Genomic DNA, 25,842 nt, shown 5'->3' on the forward strand with positions numbered 1-25,842 from the left:
GATACAGGTTTGCTGCATCTGGGTGTGTTTGTAGTGACTGTTGTATTCTGAGTGCCTTTTCCAAGCCATCTTTGATTGGAAGGGGCCGTTCTGCACCCTTGGGACAGAAGTGTGCTAAATGGAACCTGCCTGGTGAAGGGTGATTGGTCTAGGGCTTGCAGTAAGCACCCTCATTGGTTCATTTGAGTTTTTTAAACTTTTTTATGTTTTTAGCTTCGGGTTTTTAAGCCCTGTGTTTGAGCACAGAGCTGGACAGATTTCGACAATTCTTCCGTTAGATACAGCTGTTGTGTCTTTTGGCTTTTCCCGGTTAGGGGTCGCCACAGCGGAACTCCGGTCCACTAATGATTGGCAGTTGATTTTTACGTGCTGAGCTGTCAGCCCTAACGCACAAACTTCAACGAAGGTACGCCCATTCACGCATGTCTCCACGCAGAAGACACTCTAGCTGAGAGTCGAACCGGTCAGCATCTTACTATGAGGCGACAACGCTACCGCAGCACCACCACCGCGGATGCCTTCCGTTAGATACAGCTGTAGTACATTAATGTAGTCCTCATCTTTAGTACATCTCTGGTCTAAGAAGTATTGCTAAGTGAGCTGTGCTCTATTAAACCACTGGCCAAATACCCCGTCAGAAATACCCATCTACAGAGCACCTCCTAAATCAGTCTTGAAAGCACTCGCTTTGTGATAACAGTTCTTCAGACCTAGTATTATAAAGAGTCGGACTACCCTTGTTTCTCCTGCCAGCCTTGTTGACTTGGGTCTCCTGAGGCAATGCAGAAACTGCCTTATGTACACTGACAAATCTCTACCAATAACTCACTCTAGTACAGAGTGCAAGAGATGTATTTACACCAAGAATCTTGAATCCCCTGCTCTCTTGCACTCAAAACAGTAACACTGAAGAGGTCGTCAACTCATCCACCACTACTCATGCATATACTACCATTACTCAAACACACAGTATGCATCCAACACATAAATCAACATACGGGGAGGTTCTCTCAAAAAACGTAATGAAACACCAGAGACCTCCAAAACAAAAGACTGCTACAACTAATACAGTTCCCACAGCACCCAAGACACATAGCAACACAAGTGTCTCACCTACCAAGCCCTTAAGGTGACCCGTCATTGGAGACTCCATAGTGAGGCACATGGATGTCCCACTCACCAGGTTAGATAAGGAGAAAGTCTTGGTCAGCTGCCTGTCCAATGCCAGGATTCGTCAGGTCACGCATGCACTCAGGTCTCTCTGCAACAAGTACCACTACAACTCTATCACAGCTCATGTTGGAGTGAATGACCTGAAACGTGCCTCATTGGACTATATGGACAGAGACATGATTGAGCTCTCTGAGTATGCATCTCAGGCAGGTATGTCCCTAACCCTGCACAGCATATTATCCTCACCTAGAATGATGCTACAGTATAAACAAAAAAAATGATCGATTTCAATAACTGGCTTAGTTTTTGGTGTCATTCAAAGGGGATCCAGTTTCTGTCAGCCTGTGATGACGTGGTCGACAAACCTTGCTGCTTTGCAGAGACAGTTTGCACCTGGCACCACTAGGCTTTTGGCTGCTGGCAAAGGCTTTTGCCTCCCCCATAGTGCCATTTTAGGCAAGGTCTCAAAAATAAAACTGCTGATGTGAAAACTGTCTACCAGAACAAAATAAGGGTTATGCTGCTAAACGCTAGGAGCTTAAACAAAAAACTGCACACCCTGGAAACACTTCTGTCACTGGAGGATGTAGATGCTGTGCAGTCACAGAAATCTGATTCAAGGCCTCAGAGAATACCCAGGCCTTGCAACCTCCCACACCTTCAGATCGCAAAATAAATGTGGGAGAACCAAAGGAGGTGGTGTTTCTATCTATATTGGAGATAAATTCACCTCCAGACTAGTTAGTCTGGACAACTCCATGGAGTTACTCCATGTTCAGATTACTGTGGGTACAAGTCACAGCTAGTTATAGATCCCCCTTCATGGATCATGATGTGTATGAGGCCTACTTGACCAAACTGGAATCAGTCCAAACATTGACAAACACTCTGGTCATGGGGAATTACATTATCCCACCATCAAATGGGAAACCTACTCTAGCCTTAACTCACTAGGGCAAAAGTTCTTTGACTTTATTAACTCAAATGCCCTGGAACAAATTATTCAAACCCTAACAAGAGGAACAAACATACTAGATATTGTCCTCACTTACATGACAAACAGATGCACCATAACTTTCAGACCCTCAGTTAAATCTGACCATAAATCAGTCGCCTTTGAACTGGTACTAACACCAGAACTCACAAAGGGTGAAGTCAGACTAAAAACTTCACCAACGTGAACTATACCCACCTAGGGGAACGTATAAATGCATTCCAAGCCCCACCCACAGTTGGAAGGGGTAACTACACCAAAGCTTACACTAAAGCCCTGTACAATCACTTGTATAAGTGTATAGACTTGTCTGTTCCAGACAGAATCAAAGCTAGAGCCCCAAGTGAAAAAAAAAGCCAACCTGGTGGACATCCAGCATCAACAAACTTTGCAACAAATGCAAAAAGTTGCTGTGAAGAAAACTAAGTTGAGGCCCCAACAATGGAAAAGCACCCTACTCAGCCTCAACTGGCAAATAAGACAACATGTCAAATGAATCCTCCAAGAATAATTTTGAGAAAAACTTAACCAAAGATAATCATAAGGCCTTTTACAATAATGTACATAGCTTAAAAGGTAGGACCCAAGCATGTGTTGAACTGGTGACAAATGGTATCACACGCAGTGGTCCCGCAGAGACAGCAAACTTGGTAGCGGACAGATTTGGTGAAAATTTCACTCCCTTATCCCTCCAAACTTATCACAAACCTTTCCCCAACTCCCACCCCAATCCTACATATCCAAAGAATTGGTCATTAAAGCCTCGTCTAAGACAAAAAACACAGCCTCTATGGGACCAGATGGCATTCCAGGCTGCCTTCTAAACAAAATAAAACATGAACTAGCATCACCATTAAGCACCCTATTCAATCACAGCCTAACCACTGGCTTTGTTCCTGCAGAATGGAGAACAGTTATTCTCCTTCACAAAGGTGGCTTAGCAATAGATCCAGGGAATTATATACCTATAAGTCTGACAAGACTCATCTGTAAAGCCATGGAACTCATCATCACGGACCTCATAATACACAGGCGACCGCCAAACCCTGGATCCACCCAATTTAGCTTCATCAAAGGCAGATCCTGCCTGATAAACATAGAATTTAATTGAAAAAGTGACCAGGGCCACTGACAAAAGCAAATCTGTGCACACAGCATACCTCAGCTTGGCAAAGGCCTTTGACACAATCCCACACTCATGCATCACTGAGAAACTTAGCAAACTGAATGGAAACCCCTTTGTGTAAGATGAGTTGCCAACTGGGTCACAAACTGGTCACACACTATCAAAGTGGGAGACTCCACATCAACCAGCAGACCTGTCACCAGCAGGGTGCCACAAGGTTCAGTGCTGGACCATCTACTGCTTTGTATATACTTCTTAGAACTTCAGGCCAAAACTAAGAGGCTGTGGCTGACCAGGTCTGTGGATGACTGCAAAATGGGTGAAATTACTGAATCCCGAAATGTCGTCCGTATACTTCAGGAGGGTCTTATGCAGACCATCTATTGGTGTCTTAGTTACAGCGTCAAACTGAATGCAAAGACATGCATCATTACTCCCTTCAGTGAAAACAATGTCCCTTCACACTATCAAATTAACACCACCACCCTAAGTACCCACAAAGTGGTAAGAGATCTGGCATCACAAGAAGACTACGACCATAACTCTGACCACCATGTGTCTACTGTAGTAAGGAAGGCGTTCTACATAGCACACTTGATTAGCAAAAGCATTGTCTCTGTAGCAAAAAAAAGATTATAACTTTTCTATACTCATCACTAATCAGGCCCATAACTGAGTGCAATGCTACTTTTGACATGTACCATACAGACTGACAACAAAATAAATAAATAAATAAATAAATGCATTCCTTGAATGAGACGAAGGCATGCGTTACACATCCATTACGGCTATCTCTACCCGTTCATAGATTACAGCTACAGCGGCTATGCTTTTCAGCCAAATTGCACTACGGCAAAGTGCTGCTGCAGCCATTTGTTTTCGGCGATGTAGCTCGCAGGGAAATGTCTTGCGAGCTACACGCCGGAATCCATCAGAAAGATTCTTCTGAGTCTGTCCTCTAGGAAGATGCATTTCCTCAGAATGTGTGTTGCTACTAGAAAGTGGTTGGAAGAGATCAACCACTGCCAAACTCTCACTGCTTCTTAACAAAGGGGGTACAACTCTGGTTCTGCTTTGTTTGCTGATGCATCAAACTATGGACATATTGTCTGTTTGAATTGCAATTGTCCCCAGAGGAAGAACGTTCTGTAAGGCTTGCAATGCTAGGAGCACCGCTCTCATCTCTAGGATATTTATATGCAGATCTGTCTCCTATGTCAACCACGTGTCTTGAAGAACTCACCCCAACTAATATCCCCCACTTTAACTGAGATGCATCCGTGGTCAATGTGGCGATAGGGGGAGGAAAAATAAACGGATGTCTCTCGAGTAGAGCCAACATGACAGGGAGTCTTTGCACACCCGAGATAGCCTAATGGGATGATTCAGAGGATAGCTGCGTAGGGCACATTGTACTGGTAGACTCCACTGAAGAATCCTCATGTGTAGGTGAGCTGTAGGAAACAACGTTATGGTGGCAGCCACTGAAACTAGTGCTTTGAGAACTAATTCTAAGGGTGGTGAAGGAATGGCTAGGGTTTGTCTGATATATAATCTCAAGGACAAAATTCTGTCTAAGGTAAGAGGGCTAAGCAGTTGAGTGTGTCTAGACTCGCCCTTTTAAAATCAATCACTTGAACTGGTTGTAGTTGAGACTTTTTGTGATTTATTGTAATTCCCAGAGTATTCATTAAGTGAAGCAGATAATCCCTGGCTTGGAGGAGTAGATGCCTGGTTGATGTGGTCAGGAGCCAGTCATCCAGGTAAGAAAACACTCTGAATCCAAGCAGTCTCAGGTGAGCCACTACTACTGCCATGCATTTGCTGTGGTGAGACCAAATGGCAGACCTTTGACTTGATAATGACTTGCTTCCAGCCGGGAATGGAGAAACCTTCGAGACCACCTGTTCATTTTGATTTGATAGTATGCGTCTTGAAGATCTATTAAGCATATCCTGTCATTCTTTTGAAGGAGAGGTAGAATAGACTGTACCGTGACCATCCGGAATTTTGAGTTTTTTTTTACAGACTGGTTTAGGAAAGTCAGACCCAGTATTGGTCTCAGGTCCCCTCTCTTTTTGGCACTAAAAAGAACCTTGAGTAGATTCTGGATCCTGTTTCATCTGGTGGGACATTCTAGATGACGCTCTTCTCTAGCAACTTTGCAATTTCTTGTGCTGCTGACTTCCTTCTGATTGGATGGAACATCGGGGAGATTTTTCTTCAGGTTGGGTGTTTTGAAAAAGGGAATTTAATATCCTCTGGATATGATCCTTTGCACACAACTGTCGTTTGTAATGGCTAGCCAGGCATTTAGGTGGAAGAATAAGTGCCTCCCCACACTGCCTCCAGAGAAGGACACTCAGGCAACTGCTCAGAAGTGCTGAAAAGATCTGTCCGAGAAGGAATCTCGAAATTCTTGGTTCTGCGGGACCTCCTCTGACACATGGGTCGCATTTGCCTCTAGGGGAAAACTCTCCCAGTGAATCCTGGAAAGGCCCATGTGACTTCTTGAACCACAATTTCTTACCTCTATGTTGGTTCCTGGAAAATGGTCTTTGTGGGGTAGAGAATTGGATTCCAATGACAGACAAGGTTTTCCCATCTTTTTCGCATCGGGCGAGAGTATCTTTCATGGCTGGTCCAAAGAGTGATGATCCTACAAAAGGAGTATTGATGAAGGATGTCTTAAAAGGTTCTGGAAAATCACAAAGTCGCATCCAGGCATGTCTCCTTATGGCAACCCCTGAACTGGTGAACCTTGAGGAACCCTCAGCAGCATATCAGATTAACCTCATGGACGCGTTTGAGATGGATTGCAGGTTGGCCATTCCTGAGCAAAAGGATTTCTGTTCCTCTTAAGACATGGACCCTGGGGCAGTGTTGGAGGCTTCAGATCCTACAATTTCAAGGTCTTGGCAGGTAGCAAGTCATAGCCCTTTTTGGAGATTGGGCAGGAGAGTGTTTCCTGCGCTCCTGGGCTCCTTTTGGTTTTTAGTAGGGTTTGAGCCCATGATTCCTTAGAAGATCCAGCTGTACAGAAAGTAGTCTGAGGGAGAAGGCCCTTCAAAATTAGTTTATTGTGACTGTCGTTAATAGCATGGGCATTAAAACCTGAGCAGATGTTGCAATCTACATCTACAAGAATGGGACCTAGATCCGACATGTACTCCCTATGGGTATCAGACTGTGGGATCTTGTACCCACAGGAAGTGCATTTTTAAATCCAGTCAGCATGTCAGATTTCTCAGCCATAACACACTATAAAAGAAAAACTACAAGTATAATTTAATTTGTTTTTTTAAAGAGAAGGAGGAAAAGGGAAAAAAAAGAAAAACTGCCAACAATGGTAGGAATAAGAAGTTATGTACTCACCATAATGTTCCATCTGAGTAGGTGGCTTCATTTGTCTGCAACCTGTGGGTCTTGGATCCGATATCGGATCCGAGCCGGCAACTTGTAGCATAGCTATGGATCCGAGCTCCTAGCTCCTCCCCTCACCCATAATCCCCTGCCAACCTCCTATGACCTCAGATCAAGTTTGCCCCTCTATGGATACCTGAAAAGGTGTTCCAATAAGCATAATAGCTAGAACAATATAACAGGACCAAGTTCTGAAGGCCAGGGGGAAGGAGGGGAGGATGGTTGCAGACAAATGAAGCCACTTAGTCAGATGGAACGTTATGGTGAGTACATAACTTCATTTGTCAGCAACCTGTGGGACAGAGTCCCCAGCTACCTGAATCTTGGGCGGCCATCATGGAAGGATGTTCCGGAGCACTGCGGAGCCAAAGGATGCTCTCCCTCTAGAAATTACATCCAGTTTGTAGTGGTTAATAAAGGTATGAGATGAGGCCCAAGTAGCTGCCGAACAAATATCGTCCAATGGCACTCTAGATTTAAAAGCAGCAGAAGTAGAGATGGAGCGAGTGGAATGTGCACATACTCCCTCAGGTGCAGGCCTCCCGGAAGCTTGGTAGGCCAGAAGAATACATTGAGAAATCCAACGTGACAAGGTGACCTTTGAAATGGCTTTACCTAAACTGAATTTAGCAAAGGAGACAAACAGCTGATCAGATTGTCTGTGACCAGCTGTCCTATGAATATAGAAACGCAGCTGCCTGTGTACATCTAATGAATGCAGCTTGTACTCTCCTTTATTTTGATACTTGGGGAAGAAAACCGGTAAGCTGATGGACTGATTGATATTTATTTCCGATGCCACCTTGGGAAGGAAGAAGGGATTGGTCCTGAGGTACACTCTGTCCGGATGGAAGACCAAGTAAGAAGGCTTTATGGAAAGGGCTTGTAGTTCCGAAACTCTCTTGGCTGAGGTGATGGCTACCAGGAATGCTGTTTTCCAGGACAAATATTTGAGATCGACCGATGCGGCTGGTTCAAAGGGAGAAGCGGTCAAGGCTTGAAGGACTAAAGAAAGATCCCAAGGTGGTACGGCTTCTTTGACAGGGGGCCTGAGTAGAAAGGTGCCCTTGAGAAAAGTTTTGCACAATTTAGCTGACATCAAAGGACCTGTCTCATGACCCACATGGTAATGGGAGATGGCTGCCAACTGTACCTTGACTGTCGAACAACTAGCTCCTTACGGACGGTAGAGGGGCAGTGAAGGGATCCAGATTATGATGTTCCGCCCAGATGGAAAAGCGTTTCCATTTACTGCGGTATATTTTCCTGGTGGAAGGCTTATGTGCTGTCACCAGGATGGCTTTGACTGGTGAAGAAATACCGGGAGTCCTGACTAAGAGTGGAACTGGAGCAACCAAGCTGTCAGCTTCAGGTTGACCAGATTCAGGGTCTGTAATTCCGATGGATGGGAGATTAGATCCGGAGTGGGATCCAGAATCCAAGGAGGATTCACTAGATGAGACCACAGGTAAGGGAACCAAGTTTGCCGAGGCCAGAACGGGGCAATGAGGATCATTCTGCTCCCCAACCGCGAGGCTTTCTGTAAGAGCTTTAGCATCAGGGGTAGAGGAGGGTATGCATAGAGTAGACCGGGCGGCCAAGCATGCACCAGAGTGTCTCTCGGGGCTTCCCCTGGTGGGGGAATCAGAGCGAAGAAGCTGTCGCATTTCGTATTTAAGGGAGAGGCAAAGAGATCGCAGCAGGGTTGTCCCCATTTTGCGAATATCTGCTTCACTACAGGTGGGTTGAGAGACCACTCGTAGGGGGAAAGAATGGTGTGGCTGAGTTTGTCCGCTAGAATGTTGGCCCACCCCGGAATGTGCATTGCGATCAGAAAGCGGTTGGTGGAAATCGCCCATTCCCACATTCTCATGGCTTCTCGGCATAAAGGGTAGGATCTGGTTCCCCCCCTGTTTGTTGATGTACCAAACAACAGACATGTTGTCTGACTGAATTGCAATTGTTCCTACAGGGAGGAGATTCTGAAGTGCCTGCAACGCCAACAGCACCGCTCTCATCTCCAGAACGTTGATATGCAAGGAGGTCTCTGTATCGTTCCACGTGCCTTGGACTGTCCTGCCCGTGTAATGCCCCCCCCACCCGAGGCGAGAGGCGTCCATGGTCACCTTGGTGAGAGGGGGAGGAGTGCAGAAGGGTCGACCTATATGGAGGTCCGGAGATTGAAGCCACCATAACAGGGCCCTCCTGCAAACCCTGCTGATAAAGATAGGGTGGCAGAGAGGAAGAGATTGGAAGGACCATTGCACTTGGAGGGTCCACTGCAGTACCCTCATATTTAGGCGAGCACATGGAAGAAGCGTTATTGTAGCCGCCATGGAGCCCAGCGCCCTCAGGACCAATTCCGCCGGTGGAGCTTCCGACTGTAGGATGGCCCGCACATGCAATCTCAGATTCTGTAGTCGTTCTGAAGTCAGGAAGACTCGTAGATCCCTGGTATCTAATCTGGCCCCTATAAACTCTATTACTTGTGTCGGAGCACGGGAAGATTTGTCCGCATTGATTGTGATGCCTAACTGGGGGGGCTAGGCGGAGAAAGTAATCTCTGGCTGAGCAGAGTAGATGCCTTGTTTGGGCGGTTAGAAGCCAGTCGACCAGGTACGGAAAGACCTGCATTCCCTGGAGTCTCAGGTGGGCCGCTATCACTGCTAAAACTTTGGTGAACACCCTGGGGGCTGTGATGAGGGCCAAAGGGAAGGACCCTGAACTGATAATGACTGGCTCCCAGCCGGAAGCGGAGAAACCTCCTGGATCGTCTGTCCATTAGAATATGGTAGTACGCATCCTTGAGGTCTATAGAGCACATCCAATCGCTCTCCCATAAGAGGGGGAGAATGGATTGAAGAGTGACCATTCGGAATTTTTCCTTGGTTACCGACAGGTTCAAGAGGGAAAGATCTAGAATTGGTCTCAAGTCCCCCGTCTTTTTTGGCACCAGAAAGAACCTGGAGTAAAACCCTAATCCGAGCTGGTCTTGGGGGACGGGTTGGATGGCTCTTTTTTCTAACAGCCGCTGGATTTCTGCGGCTGCAGCCTCCCTCTGATCAGGTGGAACATCGGGGAGGCTCCTGAGTTTGGGGACATGATACATTGGAATTTTGTAGCCTCTGGATATGATACGAAGCACCCAGCGGTCTGATGTGATGGACTCCCATGCCGCCAGATGCCTCGAGAAACGCCCCCCCCGACTGCCTCCAGAGCAGAGCAGTCGGGCAACCCATCAGGGCTGCTGCGTGGGCAGGTCAGAGAAGGATTCTCTGGACCCAAAGTTCTTCGGGGCCCCTCTGCCCCTAGGGCGGCATCCTCCCTGTCCTCCTCTGCCACTGAAGGACTGGTTGTCCAGAGCAGGTTGGGAATGTTGCGATTTCCGGAACCACATCTTCTTCTGTCCCTTTTGGTTCTTCGAGAAGGACCTCTGGGGAGCAGAGAAGCGGACTCCGATGGCAGACAATGTCTTCCCGTCCTTCTCGCTCTGGACCAGTGTTTCGCGAACGGTCTTGCCAAACAAGGCAGAACCATCAAAAGGGGCGTTCGCAAAGGACGCCTTAAAGGGCTCCGCGAAGTCACAATGCCGGAGCCAGGCCTGACGTCTCATGACTAGGCCTGCTCCGCTAGCTCTAGCTGCTCCCTCAGTAGCACGGGACAAAAGCCGCATAGAGGTATTGGAGAAAGACCTTAGAGTGGCCATTCGAGTGGAGTACAACTGCTTGTCCTCCGCCGACATGGACTCAGGGGGGGAAGCAGAGTATTCTTTGATAAGATCCCGCTGCATCCTGATGACATGTGCCATGTAGTTCAGAGACCTTACCGAGAAGGTCGCTGAACTAAAAACCCGCTTCCCAAGGCGATCCATCGAGCGGGACTCCTTGCTCGGTGGATGGACCGTGGGGCTCTCCTGAGCTAGTTCCCTCTTCGTGGCTGCCGCCGTCAACATGGCATCTACGGGGGGACCCTTGCTCCAGTGGGACCGGTCTACGGGGGGGCTCAGTATCCTGTCCGGGCGTTTAGGGACTGGCTCCACAGTGTCCGGCTCCTTCCACGCCCTGGTGGTAATAAGGTCCACCAGGGGGTCGGCCGGAGGGGACACCCAAGAGGTAGACGGGCCTGCTTCGAATGCTTCCAGGAACATGGACTCGTCAGAGGAAGCCTTGGGGGCAGTCCACCAACCTCTGATCCTAAGCATTTCCATGATGTCTCCAAAGGAGACATCCTCCGGGGGTGACTTTGGGGAGCCTTCCCCTTCATCCAAGTCCATGTCCTCTGTTAAGGACTCGGGGGAGTCCACGTGCCTCCTCTTACACTTGTGCTTGCGAGGCACTTCCTCGGGGGGGCTGTCCGAGGAAGTCTCGCCAGCAATATCTTGTTCCAATGGAACAACCTGGGACATCGAAGCAGGCTGTCCCTGTGGCCGGGTGATGGAAGCCTGACCCAGCAGAGAGGGAGTGCAGGGTGGAGCCGAGGCAAGGGCCAGGGGTCTGGACGCTCTCGACAGAGCCCTCTCCACTGCATCGAAGGCCGAAGGGGAGCCACTCTCCCTGGGCTCCAGAAGTCGACTCCCACTCAGATCCGATGAAGGGATCGGAACCGGTGCCGAGACCGTCGGATCCGAGGAACCAGTGTGCTCCTACCTGGACGGAGCCGAAGGCACACTGAAACCCTCGGATCCGAAGCTCAGCCCACAGCTCCGAGAGGTAGGATCTGACGATGGAACCGACAAACTCGAGGGCAGGGTCGGATCCGAAGTACCCAGTACTGTCGGTGCCGACCCACCCCCGGCTCCGACACTGCCCGGCTCCGAATGCTCCGAACCCGGGAAGCGGGTCGGAGAAGGAGCAATCGGAGCAAAGAAAGGGGTCGAGCTCCCCCCCGAAGGGGGGGGGAGGCAAGAGCACTCCCTTCTGCAGTTGGGCCTGGATGAACCTTCGCATCATCCTGTCCAAGTCTGCATCTGACAGGCTGTATGTAGATCTCGAAGAGGCCACTGAGGCAGGCCTGGAGTGCCGCCTCGATGACCTCGACGGAGATTGGGTCTCCTCCTCGGGCCCTGGGGAGAAGCAAGGAGATCGGAGCCGAGGAGGAGGAGACCTGGAAGCCGTGGAGGGAGAAGGCTGCTTAGCCAGGGGGGCCGAGGCGGAGGCCTCGGCCCACCGCTTGTGGTGCTTCTCCCTCTGTTTCTCCCTCCTGGCCTCCCTGTCCTCCGGCGCTTTAGTGGGAGTTTGAATCCCAGCCGGGGGAAGGGGGGGCAGGAGTGGCTACCACCACAGGCTGAGGAGGTGCCATGGGAGGAGCGGAGGCCGAAGCCGAATCCGGAGGCAAAAGACCCGCCAGGACAAGCTTCGACCTCCGCTATTTCAGTGCCCTGGGGTTGAACGCTGCACAAATTGTACATCCTGAATAGAGGTGTTCAACCCCAAGGCACCAAACACACCGAGTGTGGCCATCAGCCGGAGATAGCTTATGGCCACACTCGGTGCATTTAGAAAAAAATGGGTTTTGGGGCCTCTGCCATACCCAAAATTAAAGTACGCTACACAAGCACACAGGCCCCAAACACAAACACACAGACACACTCTAACGACCAGCGAGGGGAGGGTAGAAACCAAAAAAAAAAAAATTAAACTAGAGAGGAACCTAACCACTCACACAAATTACAAATACAATTTTAACAAGAAAAATTGAAAAAAATTCACTTATCTGCCGATAAGATGCTAGGAGCTCTAAAATCTAGCTACACACTCAAGCACGGCAAACTAGATCTGAGGTCATAGGAGGTTGGCAGGGGATTATGGGTGGGGGGGGGGGGGCTAGGAGCTTGGATCCATAGCTATGCTACAAGTTGCCGGCTCGGATCCGATATCGGATCCAAGACCCACAGGTTGCTGACAAATGAAGTCCCTACTCCAGATAGAAGGTTTCTAGAAAAAGGAGAAACCCAAAAATAAAACAAAAACAAAAGCTATTTAGAGGGTAAGGAAAGGTAATAGAAAAATATCAAGAAAAAATCTTTTAAGTTTAGGCTGTAAATTCACTCACGACTCACAAGGAGCTTCAAGAGAAGGAAAATCCCAACTTGCTTGAAGCAAGGCAAACGAGATCTGAGGTAATATGGAGGACAGGGGCATTACAAGTAATGGAGGAACACGATAGTCAGATCCTAAGCTACAGAAGTGTTGGAGTTAGATCCGAAGTTCGAATCCGAAATCAAAGGTTGAGGAAAGAATGCAAATGACATCAGATCAGAGCTATTTTTTAGTGTATCTGTGTGTTAACTAAAGCAATGTGTTCTTTCTTTGTAAGGTTAATGTATTCCTTTAGAAAGCTAACCCTAAACAAGCATCTTACAAATACTTCTATGTTCATTTATTCTTCAATATGACAAGAACAAATCAAGATGCTTTAACTTACTTCTGTAGGATAGCCTCAAAATCCCCAGGTACCTTTGCTTTAACATCCCTGTACTTTTACTTTAGATATACTACCTCATATAAAAATACTAAATAAGACTTACATATTTATTCTAGTGCAACCAATGCTTCTAATACAACTTGTTGCAGTTAAACGCAGCAATGATCCAAACTGAAACATGCTAGCGAAACAACTCGCTGACAAGCCTGCTGTTGAACACAAACTCAGCACAGCTGGTAGAGCCAAGGACTTTCCTAGCCTCCTTAGTGATGTAGCCATCATTAAAACATGGACATCCCCCCTGTGAAAGACTGCAGAATAAATCACAAAGATGCTACTGAACAGAGGCTACAAAGATGGACAAGAAACCATCCGATCAAGTCTCCATGCTGCTTATGACTGGTACTGCAATAGGTCAGTTAGGACTGCAGTTTGGGCATGTGTCCCTGAGGAAATGCAGGTCACATGCTAAAAATACTGAGTAGTTATATCCAACACAACACTATCTTGAATGCTTGTAGCTACAAGCGTTACACATTCTGGACAGGAAATAAAGGGTTAGTAGTACAATCTTGTGGGATTTTCTAATGTGTAAGCAGAGGAAGACTGGTATGTTGATCCGTGCAATGAAAGGATGGCATTTTGCTGGGTCATGCAACCATTATCTGGATCTGCATGTTGCACTATTCAAATCAGTTTAGTACAACTGTTAATGTACAAATATACATACATATACAAATATATTTGTTAGTTGGGACATGTATACCTAACAGGCATAGGCATTCACTTATTACTGTATTGCAGACATCAGATCATTATTTGGGGGAAGGGATGTATACCATGAGAATGTGCATGCTTGTATGAAGATGAAGGTTTATATGGCCTTTACACTGGCTGTGTGTTAGGGGAACTGGACTGATGAACAACTCTGCTCTGTGTACACAATGATAACAGTGTTGCCACAAACTATTCATAAGACAAGCGCTCATACATATTTGGTTGATGAAATGCCTTGTGTGTGTGTGTGATACATGCATACTGCAACAATGCACATCACTCGGTAAGTAACACAACCATTCCAAAGTACAGTCTTTGCTAGCTAGCCATATGTTCTATGTTTGTCCTTTTTAGAGTGATCTTGGTCATACTTTTATGTCACATTAAGTGATGTAACACTGCGGGGAGTTTGTCGATCCTGTTTTTATAGTTAGTAGAGTTTATATTGTTCACTTTCTGTTCACATGCTGTGCCCTGCACCTGCATATCACCATGATCACTAGTATGCTCATTTTCACTAGCTTCACCTAAATTACTCAAGCATGACTGTGTTTTGTACCTCATTAACTTCCTCACATAGGTCCAAGCAAATCAGCAAGTTGAACCTTTCATCCAGTTCAGCTAGCTTGTATCGTGTGACCAATGTTCATCCAACTTTAAGTTAGTCAGCAAGAAACACAAATGTCTCAATTATACAAAAAGTAGCCACCTGCAAGTATTATCTTAACAGGGCCTTAACCTAATTCTCCTTCCACAACATTACTAAGTCCTCCACTCACAATAATTACACTCCTCCTCTTAATTAAAAACTAACTCCAGGCACTCTTCCAACATCATCTAACCCTTCTTCTCATCGGTCTACCTGCCTTAACGTGTACCCCCTTTCTCCCCCTCTTCTTCTACTCTTCTTGTTTGTATACTTCTACAACTTTTACCTTCTATAATATATCATCAATGTTATATGATCCCCTCCTTGCATCTATTACATGTGCACGATATCTTGTGCTTGTATGCTTTTCTACTGTACACCCTCAGCTGAACCTGAAAATGATCCACTTGTATCAATGTTCCACCTCAATTAACAACTGAAAAATACATAAAATGAAGCTATTTACCCACCACAGACTTAAGTAATTTTAATCACAAAACTGTTATACTCAGTTTTCAAATGATAAAATCAAAAGACAATAAAGTTTAAGCTATTAACTACAGGAACTCCAAAGTCTTTCTAAGTCAATAACTACACGAGTACAAAACATATGCACATTTACCAAGGATTTAACCACAAATGCATAGTTATATCTTTTCAGGACTAAATGATAACATGTTAAATGTAATCCACTCAATTCATCTGCACGTTCAACTATGTGAAATTAACAAGTCAAAGCTGGAGATCACTGATTCATCATGAAAACGCATATTTTTGAGGAGGTGGGCCAAGCCCCACAAGACCCCAAGCATTCTATACCCCTTACTTAAATATACTTGCTCCACAGTCACATAACTGTAGAGAAACAGAAAAGTAAATCAATACCAGTGCAATGTGTACAAACAATGGTTGACAAAATACCCCACTCGGGCATTGTTCACAAAGTCAAGAGGTTAGGCACTAACCCATATGTCATCCGGTGGATAGCCAACTGGCTCACAGACAGGACCCAGGAAGTTTTAATTGGGGAGTCCACCTCTACAAAGAGGCCAGTCACAAGTGGAGTCCCTCAGGGATCAGTCCTTGGACCACTCCTTTTTGGCATTTACTTCTCAGAAGTCAAGGCCAATGTCAGTGGTCTCTGGCTGACTAAATTTGCAGATGATTGCAAATTAGGGGCTGTCATTGACTCACACACTGACACAAATGTTCTCCAGGAGGGGCTGACACAGACAAACAACTAGTGTCAGAGCCATGGACTAAACCTTAATTCCAAGAAATGCATATCAGTATCCTTTGGAAAGTCACCCATTTCTGGTAACTATCATACTGACAACACACCCCTTAGAGCTGACCCAGTAATCAGGGACTTAGGGGCATACACAGATTGTAATCTAGCTTTTGATCATCATGTGTCTACAGTGGTGAGGAAATCATTCTATGTTGCGCAACTTATAAACAAAGGTATGGCATCTAAGTCCAAGGAAGTCATTGTTCCACTGTATTCAGCATTCTTCAGACCTATCATTGAGTACAATGCCCCCTTTGGTACGTACCTAACCAGGCATATCCAACAACTGGAATGTCCACAGAGGCTCCTCACTAAAAGAATACAGGGCGTAACTAATATGCCCTATGCAGAGCGCCTCAAGGCCCTATCCCTGTATTCTGTCTCCTACAGGCTTTTGAAGGGAGAGCTACGCCTGGCTTACAGGGCATTGTCAAGACTCCACTCTGATGGACCTCCTGCATATTCACAAAACAAACAGCACCAGAATTACCCGTTCTAAAGACTTAAACTTTGCCTGTGATATAAATAGGTACTGCAGGAGAGAGAGGTATGTAATCCAGAGACTACCCAGTCTACGGAACAGGCTCTCCATCCATGTGAAGCAGAGTTCCTCCTTAACCCAATTCAAGTGCAACTTGGACAACTGGATGGGAAACTGGAAATTCATCCCTGGTTTGGCACCTATGTCTCTAATGGACACAGGTACTGTAAATGGTTCATCTCTCAGGCCCATGCTTACACTTATCAAGGGTATCAGAAACTGTCAGAGATTTGGGATGCATGTCTAGCGTAAAAACACTCTTGTCATTGTAAGCCTAGCAAACACCTATGAACCTATTTAGTAATTTCTACTCGTCTGCGGCTTTGTTATCCTAGTCACCTTCTTCACTTCACACTATGTAGAGGATTATATAAAACCTCAGGAAAATGTCTTTAGGAATCTGCCTCCTTTACTCTTATTATCACAGTTTACCTATCAAACAAAGTACCTGTAGTTCTCTTTTTTGTTTACAACTGAGATCACAAAGCTATTTAGGCTCAAAGGGCTCACGACTCAACTGTAATTTATAGCTGCAGTTTTTCCTGCTCTTGCGACCATAAACCTAATGAGCCTTTACTTGGTTCTGAATGTTATGTATATCCCCAAAATAATGCACAATTTAAACATCTGGGAATGTGTGCAAAGTAAAGCAATGGTGACATATTACATGTGGATGTGATAAGTTACTGAGCTCGTCATTGTTAAGCAGCAGCACACAAAAGCATTTTTGCCATAAAACCCTGTGTGAAATACCATGTTTGACTTGATGCTAAATGACTGCAACTGTGCAAAGATACTTGTACGATTACCAAGTATGCATTTCAAATTGTGCATTTTACTGATTACATTTCTAGGGATACTTTGACCTGCGTAATAAGCTGAGATTTTCTAAGGCAGAAATGCAATACTCTGGCTGACTAAGGAATGTAAGGTGGGGAAGGATTGCTGAGACAGGACCTGAAACTCAAATTCTAATTTTTCATCATCTTTCGGCTTTTCCCGTTAGGGGTCGCCACAGCAGATCATCTCTCCATCTTGCTCTGTCACACCAACCGCCTGCATGTCCTCTCTCACCACGTCCATAAACCTTATCTTAGGCCTTCCTCTTTTCCTTTTACCTGGCAGCTCCATCTTTTGCATCTTATTCCCAATATACCCATCATCCCTCCTCAGCACATGTCCAAACCAACGCAATCTCGTCTCTCTTGCTTGGTCTCCAAACTGTCCAACATGAGCTGACCCTTTAATATACTGATTCCTAATCCTATCCATCCTAGTCACACCGAGTGCAAATCTTAACATCTTTAACTCTGCCACATCCAGCTCTGACTCCTGCCTTTTTGTCAGTGCCACTGTCTCCAACCCATATAACATAGCTGGCCTCACTACCCTCTTGTAGATCTTACCTTTCACTCTTACTGGTACCCGTCTGTCACAAATCACTCCTGACACTCTTCTCCACCCATTCCACCCTGCCTGTACTCTATTCTTCACCTCTCTTCCACATTCACCATTACTCTGAACTGTTGATCCCAAGTACTTAAACTCGTCCACCTTTACCAACTCTACTCCCTGCATCCTCACCATTCCTCTACCCTTCCTCTCATTTACACACATATATTCTGTCTTAGCCCTGCTGACCTTCATTCCTCTGCTCTCTAGAGCATATCTCCACCTCTCCAGAGTCTCCTCAACCTGATTCCTACTCTCACTACAGATCACAATGTCATCTGCAAACATCATAGTCCACGGGGCCTCCTGTCTGATCTCATCTGTCAACCTGTCCATCACCACTGCAAATAAGAAAGGACTCAGAGCTGACCCTTGATGTAATCCCACCTCCACCTTAAACAGATCTGTCACTCCCACTGCAGTCCTCACCACTGTCACACTACCCTCGTACATATCCGGTACCACTCTTGCATACTTCTCTGCCACTCCCGACTTCCTCATACAATACCACAACTCTTCTCTAGGCACCCTGTCATATGCTTTCTCCAAGTCTACAAAGACACAATGCAACTCCTTCTGACTTTCCCTGTATTTCTCCAATAACACTCTCAGAGCAAACACTGCATCTGTAGTGCTCTTTCCTGGCATGAAACCATACTGCTGATCACTAATCATCACCTCCCTTCTTAACCTAGCTTCTACTACTCTTTCCCATAACTTCAAGCTGTGACTGATCAATTTTATCCCTCTGTAGTTACTGCAGCTCTGCACATCACCCTTATTCTTAAAGATAGGTACCAAAACACTTTTTCTCCACTCATTTCATTAAACAATCTAGTTAAAAATTCCACTGCCATTTCTCCTAAGCACCTCCATGCTTCCATTGGGATGTCATCTGGGCCAACAGCCTTTCCATTCTTCATCCTTTTCATAGCTGTCCTTACTTCCTCCTTGCTAATCTGTTTAACTTCCTGATTCACTATCCCCACATCATCCAACTTCTCTCTCTCTCTCATTCTCTTCATTCAACAGCCTCTCAAAATACTCTTTCCATCTACTCAACACACTCTCCTCTCTTGAGAGTACCTTTCCCTCACTATCCTTTATCACCCTTACTTGCTGCACATCTTTCCCAGCTCTGTCCCTCTGTCTAGCCAATCGGTACAGGTCCTTTTCTCCCTCTTTAGTGTCCAATCTCTCATACAACTCTCCATACGCCTTATCCTTAGCTTTCGCCACCTCTCTCTTTGCCATGCGCCTCATCTCCTTATACTCATGTCTACTTTCTTCATCTCTTTGACAATCCCACTTCTTCTTCGCCAGCCTCTTCCTCTGTATACTCTCCTGTACTTCCTCATTCCACCACCAGGTCTCCTTGTCCTCCTTCCTCTGTCCAGATGTCACACCAAGCACCTTTCTAGCAGTCTCCCTTACTAGTTCTGCTGTAGTTACCCAGCTTTTCGGTAACTCTCCACTGCCTCCCAGTGCCTGTCTTAACTCTTCCCTAAACTCCACTTCACAATCACCCTTTTTTAACTTCCACCATTTAATCCTTGGCACTGCTTTCACACTCCTCCTCTTCTTGAACACCAACGTCATCCTACAGACCACCATTCTATGCTGCTTAACTACACTTTCCCCTGCCACCACTTTACAGTCTCCAAAGGCTATGTAATTTTAATGTAAGCAAACAAATGATAGGATCATAGGAGGTTACTAGGCTAATGGCCTGGGGCCCTTCTGAGCCTAGCTAAATGTTTATCCCTACAAAAAGAAACCTCAGTCAGCACCTGTTGCGCCTGTCAATGATGGACACAGGTGGTACCCCTGGGACAAATTTGTGGTTTCCCATTCACTCATCAAGGTTGCACTTGAAGAGGGTCAGCGAGGTAATTAGTTTGACGTGCATGGGAAGTCTACTCCAGAGACAGGGCGGCCTCTGGGAGAACAAACCTGTCTCTCCAGCAGATTTTGTTAATGTTGCCTATTAGATTTTGGCCTTTCGAGTGGGTAATGCACTAACAGTTAGCCTTGTGGATATGGAGCATCTCCAGTAGGGCAGGGTCCAAGATTGCCTTGTAGGTGAGATACAGATCACCTCTGAGCAATCTGTAAGATACTGAGTAGAGTGATAGTGATTTGAGCTTGTCCACACAAGGCAGGTGTTGGAGGTCATGGATTGTTTTTGTGAGGTATTTCTGTGGCCTTTTCAGCTGGTGCAAGTGTTTGGAGATATACATATCAAACTGGGTGTTGTACTCAATTATTAGCCTAATGAGGGAGGAGTACAGAGAGGTAACAGCCGCCATTTTTTCTGGATGTAATCCCTTTACTTATGAGTGGACCAAGTAAAAGTCTTTTCTGACCACTTCTGTTACATGATGGTCGAATAGGAGATTGTTGTCAACCTGAGTACAAAGGCCTTTCAGCACCGGTTGTGTGCTTACGGGGTTGCCATTGATGTGGTGTTTGCTGAATGGTATGATAATACATTTTTTGTGGTTAACTTAAGCCCATGACTTTGGCACCAGTCATTTGTTGCTGTGAGACCTTCTTGCAGTATGTTAACATCATTTGCGAAGTCAATGACAGCACCCAACTTACAGTCGTTAGCAAACTTGGTCAGCCACAGGCCTTTTGTCTTTGCCTGGACCTCTGAGAAGTAGATGCCAAAGAGTAGGGGTACCAGGACAGGTCCCTGGGGAAGACCACTAGTGACAGGTCTGCTGTCGGAGCTGGAGGTACCTATTCTGACCTTGTGAGTCCTATCGGTGAGCCAGCTGGCCACCCAACTGATGAGATAGGGATTTAAGCCAAGTTGTGTTAGCTTATCAATGATGCCCAATGGGGGACTGTGTCAAAGGCTTTGGCCAATTTGGCAAGTCAAAGTAAGCTGTATGTACTGACTTTCCATCATCCAGGGCCTTGGTGACAGTCTCAAAAAAGTCAACCAAGTTCAACAGGCAAGATCTGGCCTTGATGAATCTGAACTGGATAGCGTCAAGTGCTTAGAGATTGCCTATTGTCCTTCTTTATGAGATCCATAATACACTCCATGGCTTTACAGATCAGACTTGTCAAGCTAATTTGGCGATAATTTCCACGGTCAGCAGTGGCACCACCTTTGTGCATAGAATGAAGCCTGTACTTAGGCTGTGGTTGAATAGGGTGCTCAATGGCGAAGCTAGCTCTTGCTGAAGATGGTTCAGGATACTGCCTGAGATACTATTGGGTCCCATGGAAACTGTATTCTTTGCCTTAGATAGGGCCTTTAACACTTTATCTACAGAGATGTGAGGTACAGGACAAGTATCAGGGATGACAAATTTGCTAGCACTGAACCTATCTGCTAGCAGGTTGGCTAAGTCAACTGGATCACTACAAGTGGTACTGTTAAGTACTAAACTGTAACAAACCTGGGCTTTGCCCACAGAGGTTCCTGACATAACTGAAAAAGGCTTTGTGCTTTCCCTTTGTTTCGGAGGCAAGTTTCGATTCATAATTGGCTTTGGAGGTTTTTACTAGTGATCTAATTTGCTTGTTGAGGCTAAGGAGGGAGTTTTTCCGATTAGGAATTTGTTCCTTTTTACCCTTGGACAACAGTTTCTTCCTTTTGTTGTAAAGCTTGTTGATAGAGGATGCCCACCAGACAGGTTTGTTTTTCCTTGAGGAGCAGGTTTTAGTTCTGTTAGGTATGGCTGAGTCCATGCAGTTGTACAGGTGTTTGTATACTGCAGTGGCAGACTGTTCAGCATAGTTGTCTGCATCCTCTGAGGGGGGGAGGTGGTGTGAAGCTACTGATAACCTCCCTTTGGAGATTGTAGTCAGCTTTTGAGAAGTTTGGTAGCCTGGTTACGGCTTGGGGGGGGTAGAAACTTTGAATGAGAGAGACCGATGATCTGATCGCACCAAGGAAGAACTTACTATGAGGGTGGTGCAGTGGTTGCTCATGTTGGTAAGAACCAAGTCCAGAATGTTGTCTCCCCTTGTGGGAGAAGAGATGGGCTGGTCTAGTGCATTAGAATTGATGAAGTCACTGAATCATTGGGTGAGTACATTAGTGCAGTCTATGGTGGGGTAGTTCAAGTCACCAAGGATCAGAGTGTTGGGGGTACCCTGATGGAGTCAAGTGGGTCCAGGCAGGAAGAGTAGGTGTCCTAAGTCATGGAGGGGGGGTCTATAGCTGGCTATAACTTGGTTGGGTGTCTTGCCAACTGTCAGTTGCACCTGGAGTAGTTCTACTGCGTCATGCTGGCAAACCAGTCTGGAGGTGTGCTTGTCTTTAATGAAGATAGAGACTCCACCACCCTTAGTCTTCTCGACGTAATTTTGGGGTCAGAATGTGTGGAATGAGGTATAGCCTAGTAAGGCAGGGGTGCTCTCCGCAGCCTTGAACCAAGTTTCTGTGACTGCACAGATGTCGGCATCTTCCAGTGCGTAGAGAGCCTCCAGTGGGTTCATTTTCAGGTTAGGGCTCCTAGCATTAAACAGCATGACCTTCAATTTGCTTTTTGACAGATCTTTTATGCTGTAAGGTTTGTCTTTGGGACATTGCCTAAAAAAGGCAAAATGGGGGAGGCAAGAGCCCTGCCCAGAATCCAAAATCCCAAGGGTGACAGGTGGAGGCCATCTCTGGCAAAACATCGAGGCCTGTAAACCATGTCATGTCAGACAGATGGATACTGGATCCCCTTGGAATGACACCAGAAACTAAGTCAATTCCTGGAAGTCTATTTTTTGTTGGTATTGTAGTATCATTTTTGGTGAAGGTAGGATGCTGTTTAGGGCTAGGGTCATAACTGCCTGGGACGTACTCTGAGAGCTCAATCATATCTCTCTTCATATAGTCCAGGGAGGTACGTCTTAAGTCATTCATACCACCATGGACAATGACAGAGTCATACTTACCTGTTGTGGAGTGACCTAAGTAAGTGTGTGATGTGGCGGATTCTGGCACCTGACAGACAACTGACCATGACCTTCTCCTTGTCGACCCTGGTGTGGGGGACATCACTGTCTCACAACTGAGTCGGCAATGACTAGTATGTTTGGTTTATTGTTATGCCTTATGAGCTGTGTTTGTGAAACACTGGTGTGCTGTCTGCTGCATGTAATGTGTTTGTTGTTGTGTGTGGAATGTTTGTGAGTGTGTTTTGGAGGTCTCTGCTGTTTAGGTAAGTTTTTGTTGAGGCCCTCTGCATAGGTGGGTGTGTATTGTGCTTGGCTATGTGATGAGGATGGTGTGGTGTTTCTGCTGGCAATCTCCCGGTGGCGCGAGACAGCATGGATTCCAGGTTACTGATGTAGATGCATTTCTCACAAGTAGAAGAATTATGTGCTAGGAGAAGACGGCTGTCAGTGAATATGAGGCAGTCGCTACACTGTCTCAGTAAGCCCATGTCGACCAGGCTGGCAGGAGAAACTGATGGGCATTGTCCAGACATAGTGTTCTGAATACTTGGGTGGACTTATGGAGAGAAGGTTTTGATACAGGTTTGTCCACAAGAGTGTAGACCACAAATGTAAAATAAGTGGACGGAAGCCAAGTGCTAAAAATCAGTAAGAGAAATAGTGGCTATGTCTTTGACACTCCTAATGAGGATTCTCTAGCTTAGCAGTATTTCTCACTACTTCCATCCTAACTGAATGGAAGTGCAACTTGACAGCAGACAGAAAGGCATTATAAGCTAATCGGATGTGCATTATAGGTAAGGAGTTTTCCAGGCAAACATGATCACATCAGCACGTCTGCCCCATTAGGCCATTTGTGCTAAAGAAATGCTAATAATAATATGTAGTTATGCTGATGGCAGGTTTGGACTGTGTAGAACATCATAATAATATTAAACAATTGTTTTTTTCAGTTTCTGCCTATGGTGGTTAGTTTGGAATAGATGATAAACATGTATCTTAATATAGACATATTGAGAAAATACCAGGAGAATTGAATTTTATCCTTGCAGTTGCAAACAAACTAGAATGTGGCAAGCCTACTCTGACTTTAAATAAGAAGCATATGAATAACTACTTGAAAGACGTCATGCTGCAGAACACATTAAGAAAACTGACTGCTGATGAACTGTGTTTACAAAGATAATAGAATGATGAAATAAATATGCCATGGTGTACTTTCTGCACAACTTCAAACAGGATTGGTATAAAACGAAGGCTTACCAGAGCTGAAAGTTAGCAGCCTGGGTAGAATCACAGAAGTCAATGCCTAAAGGAACTGTGATGGACTTTTCAGGTTCGAGGGACTCTGTTAAAGGAAAAATACTTGTAAGTTAAGAAAAATAAGATGAAAACTAAATGAAAACATTTATTTAATACTAACAGCAGCTTTCATGGCACTATCTTAAAAAGGTCACACTGTTGCTAAAACTTATTAACGCATATTAAAGTATGCTTGTATTTCAAATAATTCTTCATTCATTCACAATTTGAAACTGGCAACATCTGTATACAAGCAGAACTTTTCTCTTGAACAGATTATCTTCTGTTACTTCATGTGGTCACCATGTTCTACTCCTGACATTTTTTTCTAATAGTAAAACATCATGTCCACAGAAGATTATTACAAAATGTAAGCTGCAGGAGTACAGTGGTTTTAAATGGCCATGATGATGTCCTACACATTTATTCAGTAAGGAATAAAACAGAGGAGAAATACAATGAATATTTTAAGGCAACATTAAATAAAACATTGTCCCCAGCAATAATAAAAAGAGCCATAAATCATTTCTTTGTGTGCACGTGTCTATACAATGGAATTTTCACAAGACCTATAATGTGAATGACCTTAGCTAAAATTCGCCAAGTTAAAAGGCCAGCTCATGTAATACATGAATTTAAACCTAGTGATACAAACCTGTTTTCTGTTATCACCATGCATACCCTGTGAACTTAACTTCTGTGCTGTGCCACATATTAGAAAACACAACTCCCTTACCATTTTTTTCTGTAGGTCCAATATCACTTGTGTGTGTACATATGGACATCCTAATATGAAATTGCATTCTCAGATTCATAAAACTTACACAATGTAAATTCCTACTGTAAATGACAGGTGATTCAAGTGTTACTGCAAATCATTTTTTTTGCCCAATGACAACAAGAAAACAAACTCAGCATTTCGTGTTACTGCAAAAATACACTACTAAATAATTTTAACAGGAAAGCAAGCCTGCAAGCAAATCTCACCACCACTTTCACTCACAAACACACACACACACACACACACACACACACACACACACACACACTCACACGCACTCACGCACTCACGCACACGCTCACACTCGCACACACACGCACACTATTTTCTGAGGTCTCACAACCCTCAGAGGACATGGAAGCTCAGACAAAAAGAAGTTCCTCTTGGACTTCCAAGATGGTTGCTCAACGAGTACCAGCTTAATTTCAGCTATCCCAGGGTGAAAACAGAAACTCAGAAGACAGAACCAGTAAACTCGTATTTCTGAATACATTTCAGTAACTGACTAGTAAGTGTACTGCCTGGATGCCAGAAAAAAAGAAATTCAGGGAACCAGAAAGAAAATCTATCACAAAAGGTGAGGAAAAAACACTGACTGGGAAAAAAACTCTGCACCTGTTCAGTAAAAAAGCAGTGCAAGCTCCAATTTTGGTGCAAGACATAACTTCCTATAACCTAGATGACAAAATAATTCAAATGTTCTCAGAGCTCATTAGAAATAAACAAAACACTGATGGAGTACATTACCTCAAATAACAAAAGGCTGAAAAATGGAAGAAGCTTTAAACAGATATTCAGATGAGGTGATAAAACTTCAAACATCCGAGGTTGAAATGAAGAAAAGGCTGGATGAATATGAGACTGCTCAAGTAAAATAATAGAATTCCAGGACAAAGCACAAAGGGAAAGCTTGAGATTTTCTGCTGTACCAGAGAAGTTCCATGATCTGAAAAGATACAGGGTGTTGATGTTGGGATCAAAGAGATTTCAGCTACCACT

The 25,842-nt window shown here is 45.2% G+C and overlaps 1 protein-coding gene across 1 annotated transcript in view; it reads right to left on the reverse strand.

The window, feature by feature from the left end:
* AP3B1 (adaptor related protein complex 3 subunit beta 1) overlaps positions 1-25,842 on the reverse strand; it is a 2,578,902-nt gene that overhangs the window by 484,223 nt on the left and 2,068,837 nt on the right. The window contains exon 24 of the mRNA XM_044063704.1: positions 24,024-24,108. Within this exon, the coding sequence (XP_043919639.1) occupies positions 24,024-24,108 (85 nt within the window). The remainder of the gene's footprint in view (positions 1-24,023; positions 24,109-25,842) is intronic.

The sequence above is a fragment of the Protopterus annectens genome, chromosome 2.part2 (assembly GCF_019279795.1).
Source record: "Protopterus annectens isolate FY-2018-M chromosome 2.part2, PAN1.0, whole genome shotgun sequence".
Classification (NCBI taxonomy): domain Eukaryota; kingdom Metazoa; phylum Chordata; order Ceratodontiformes; family Protopteridae; genus Protopterus; species Protopterus annectens.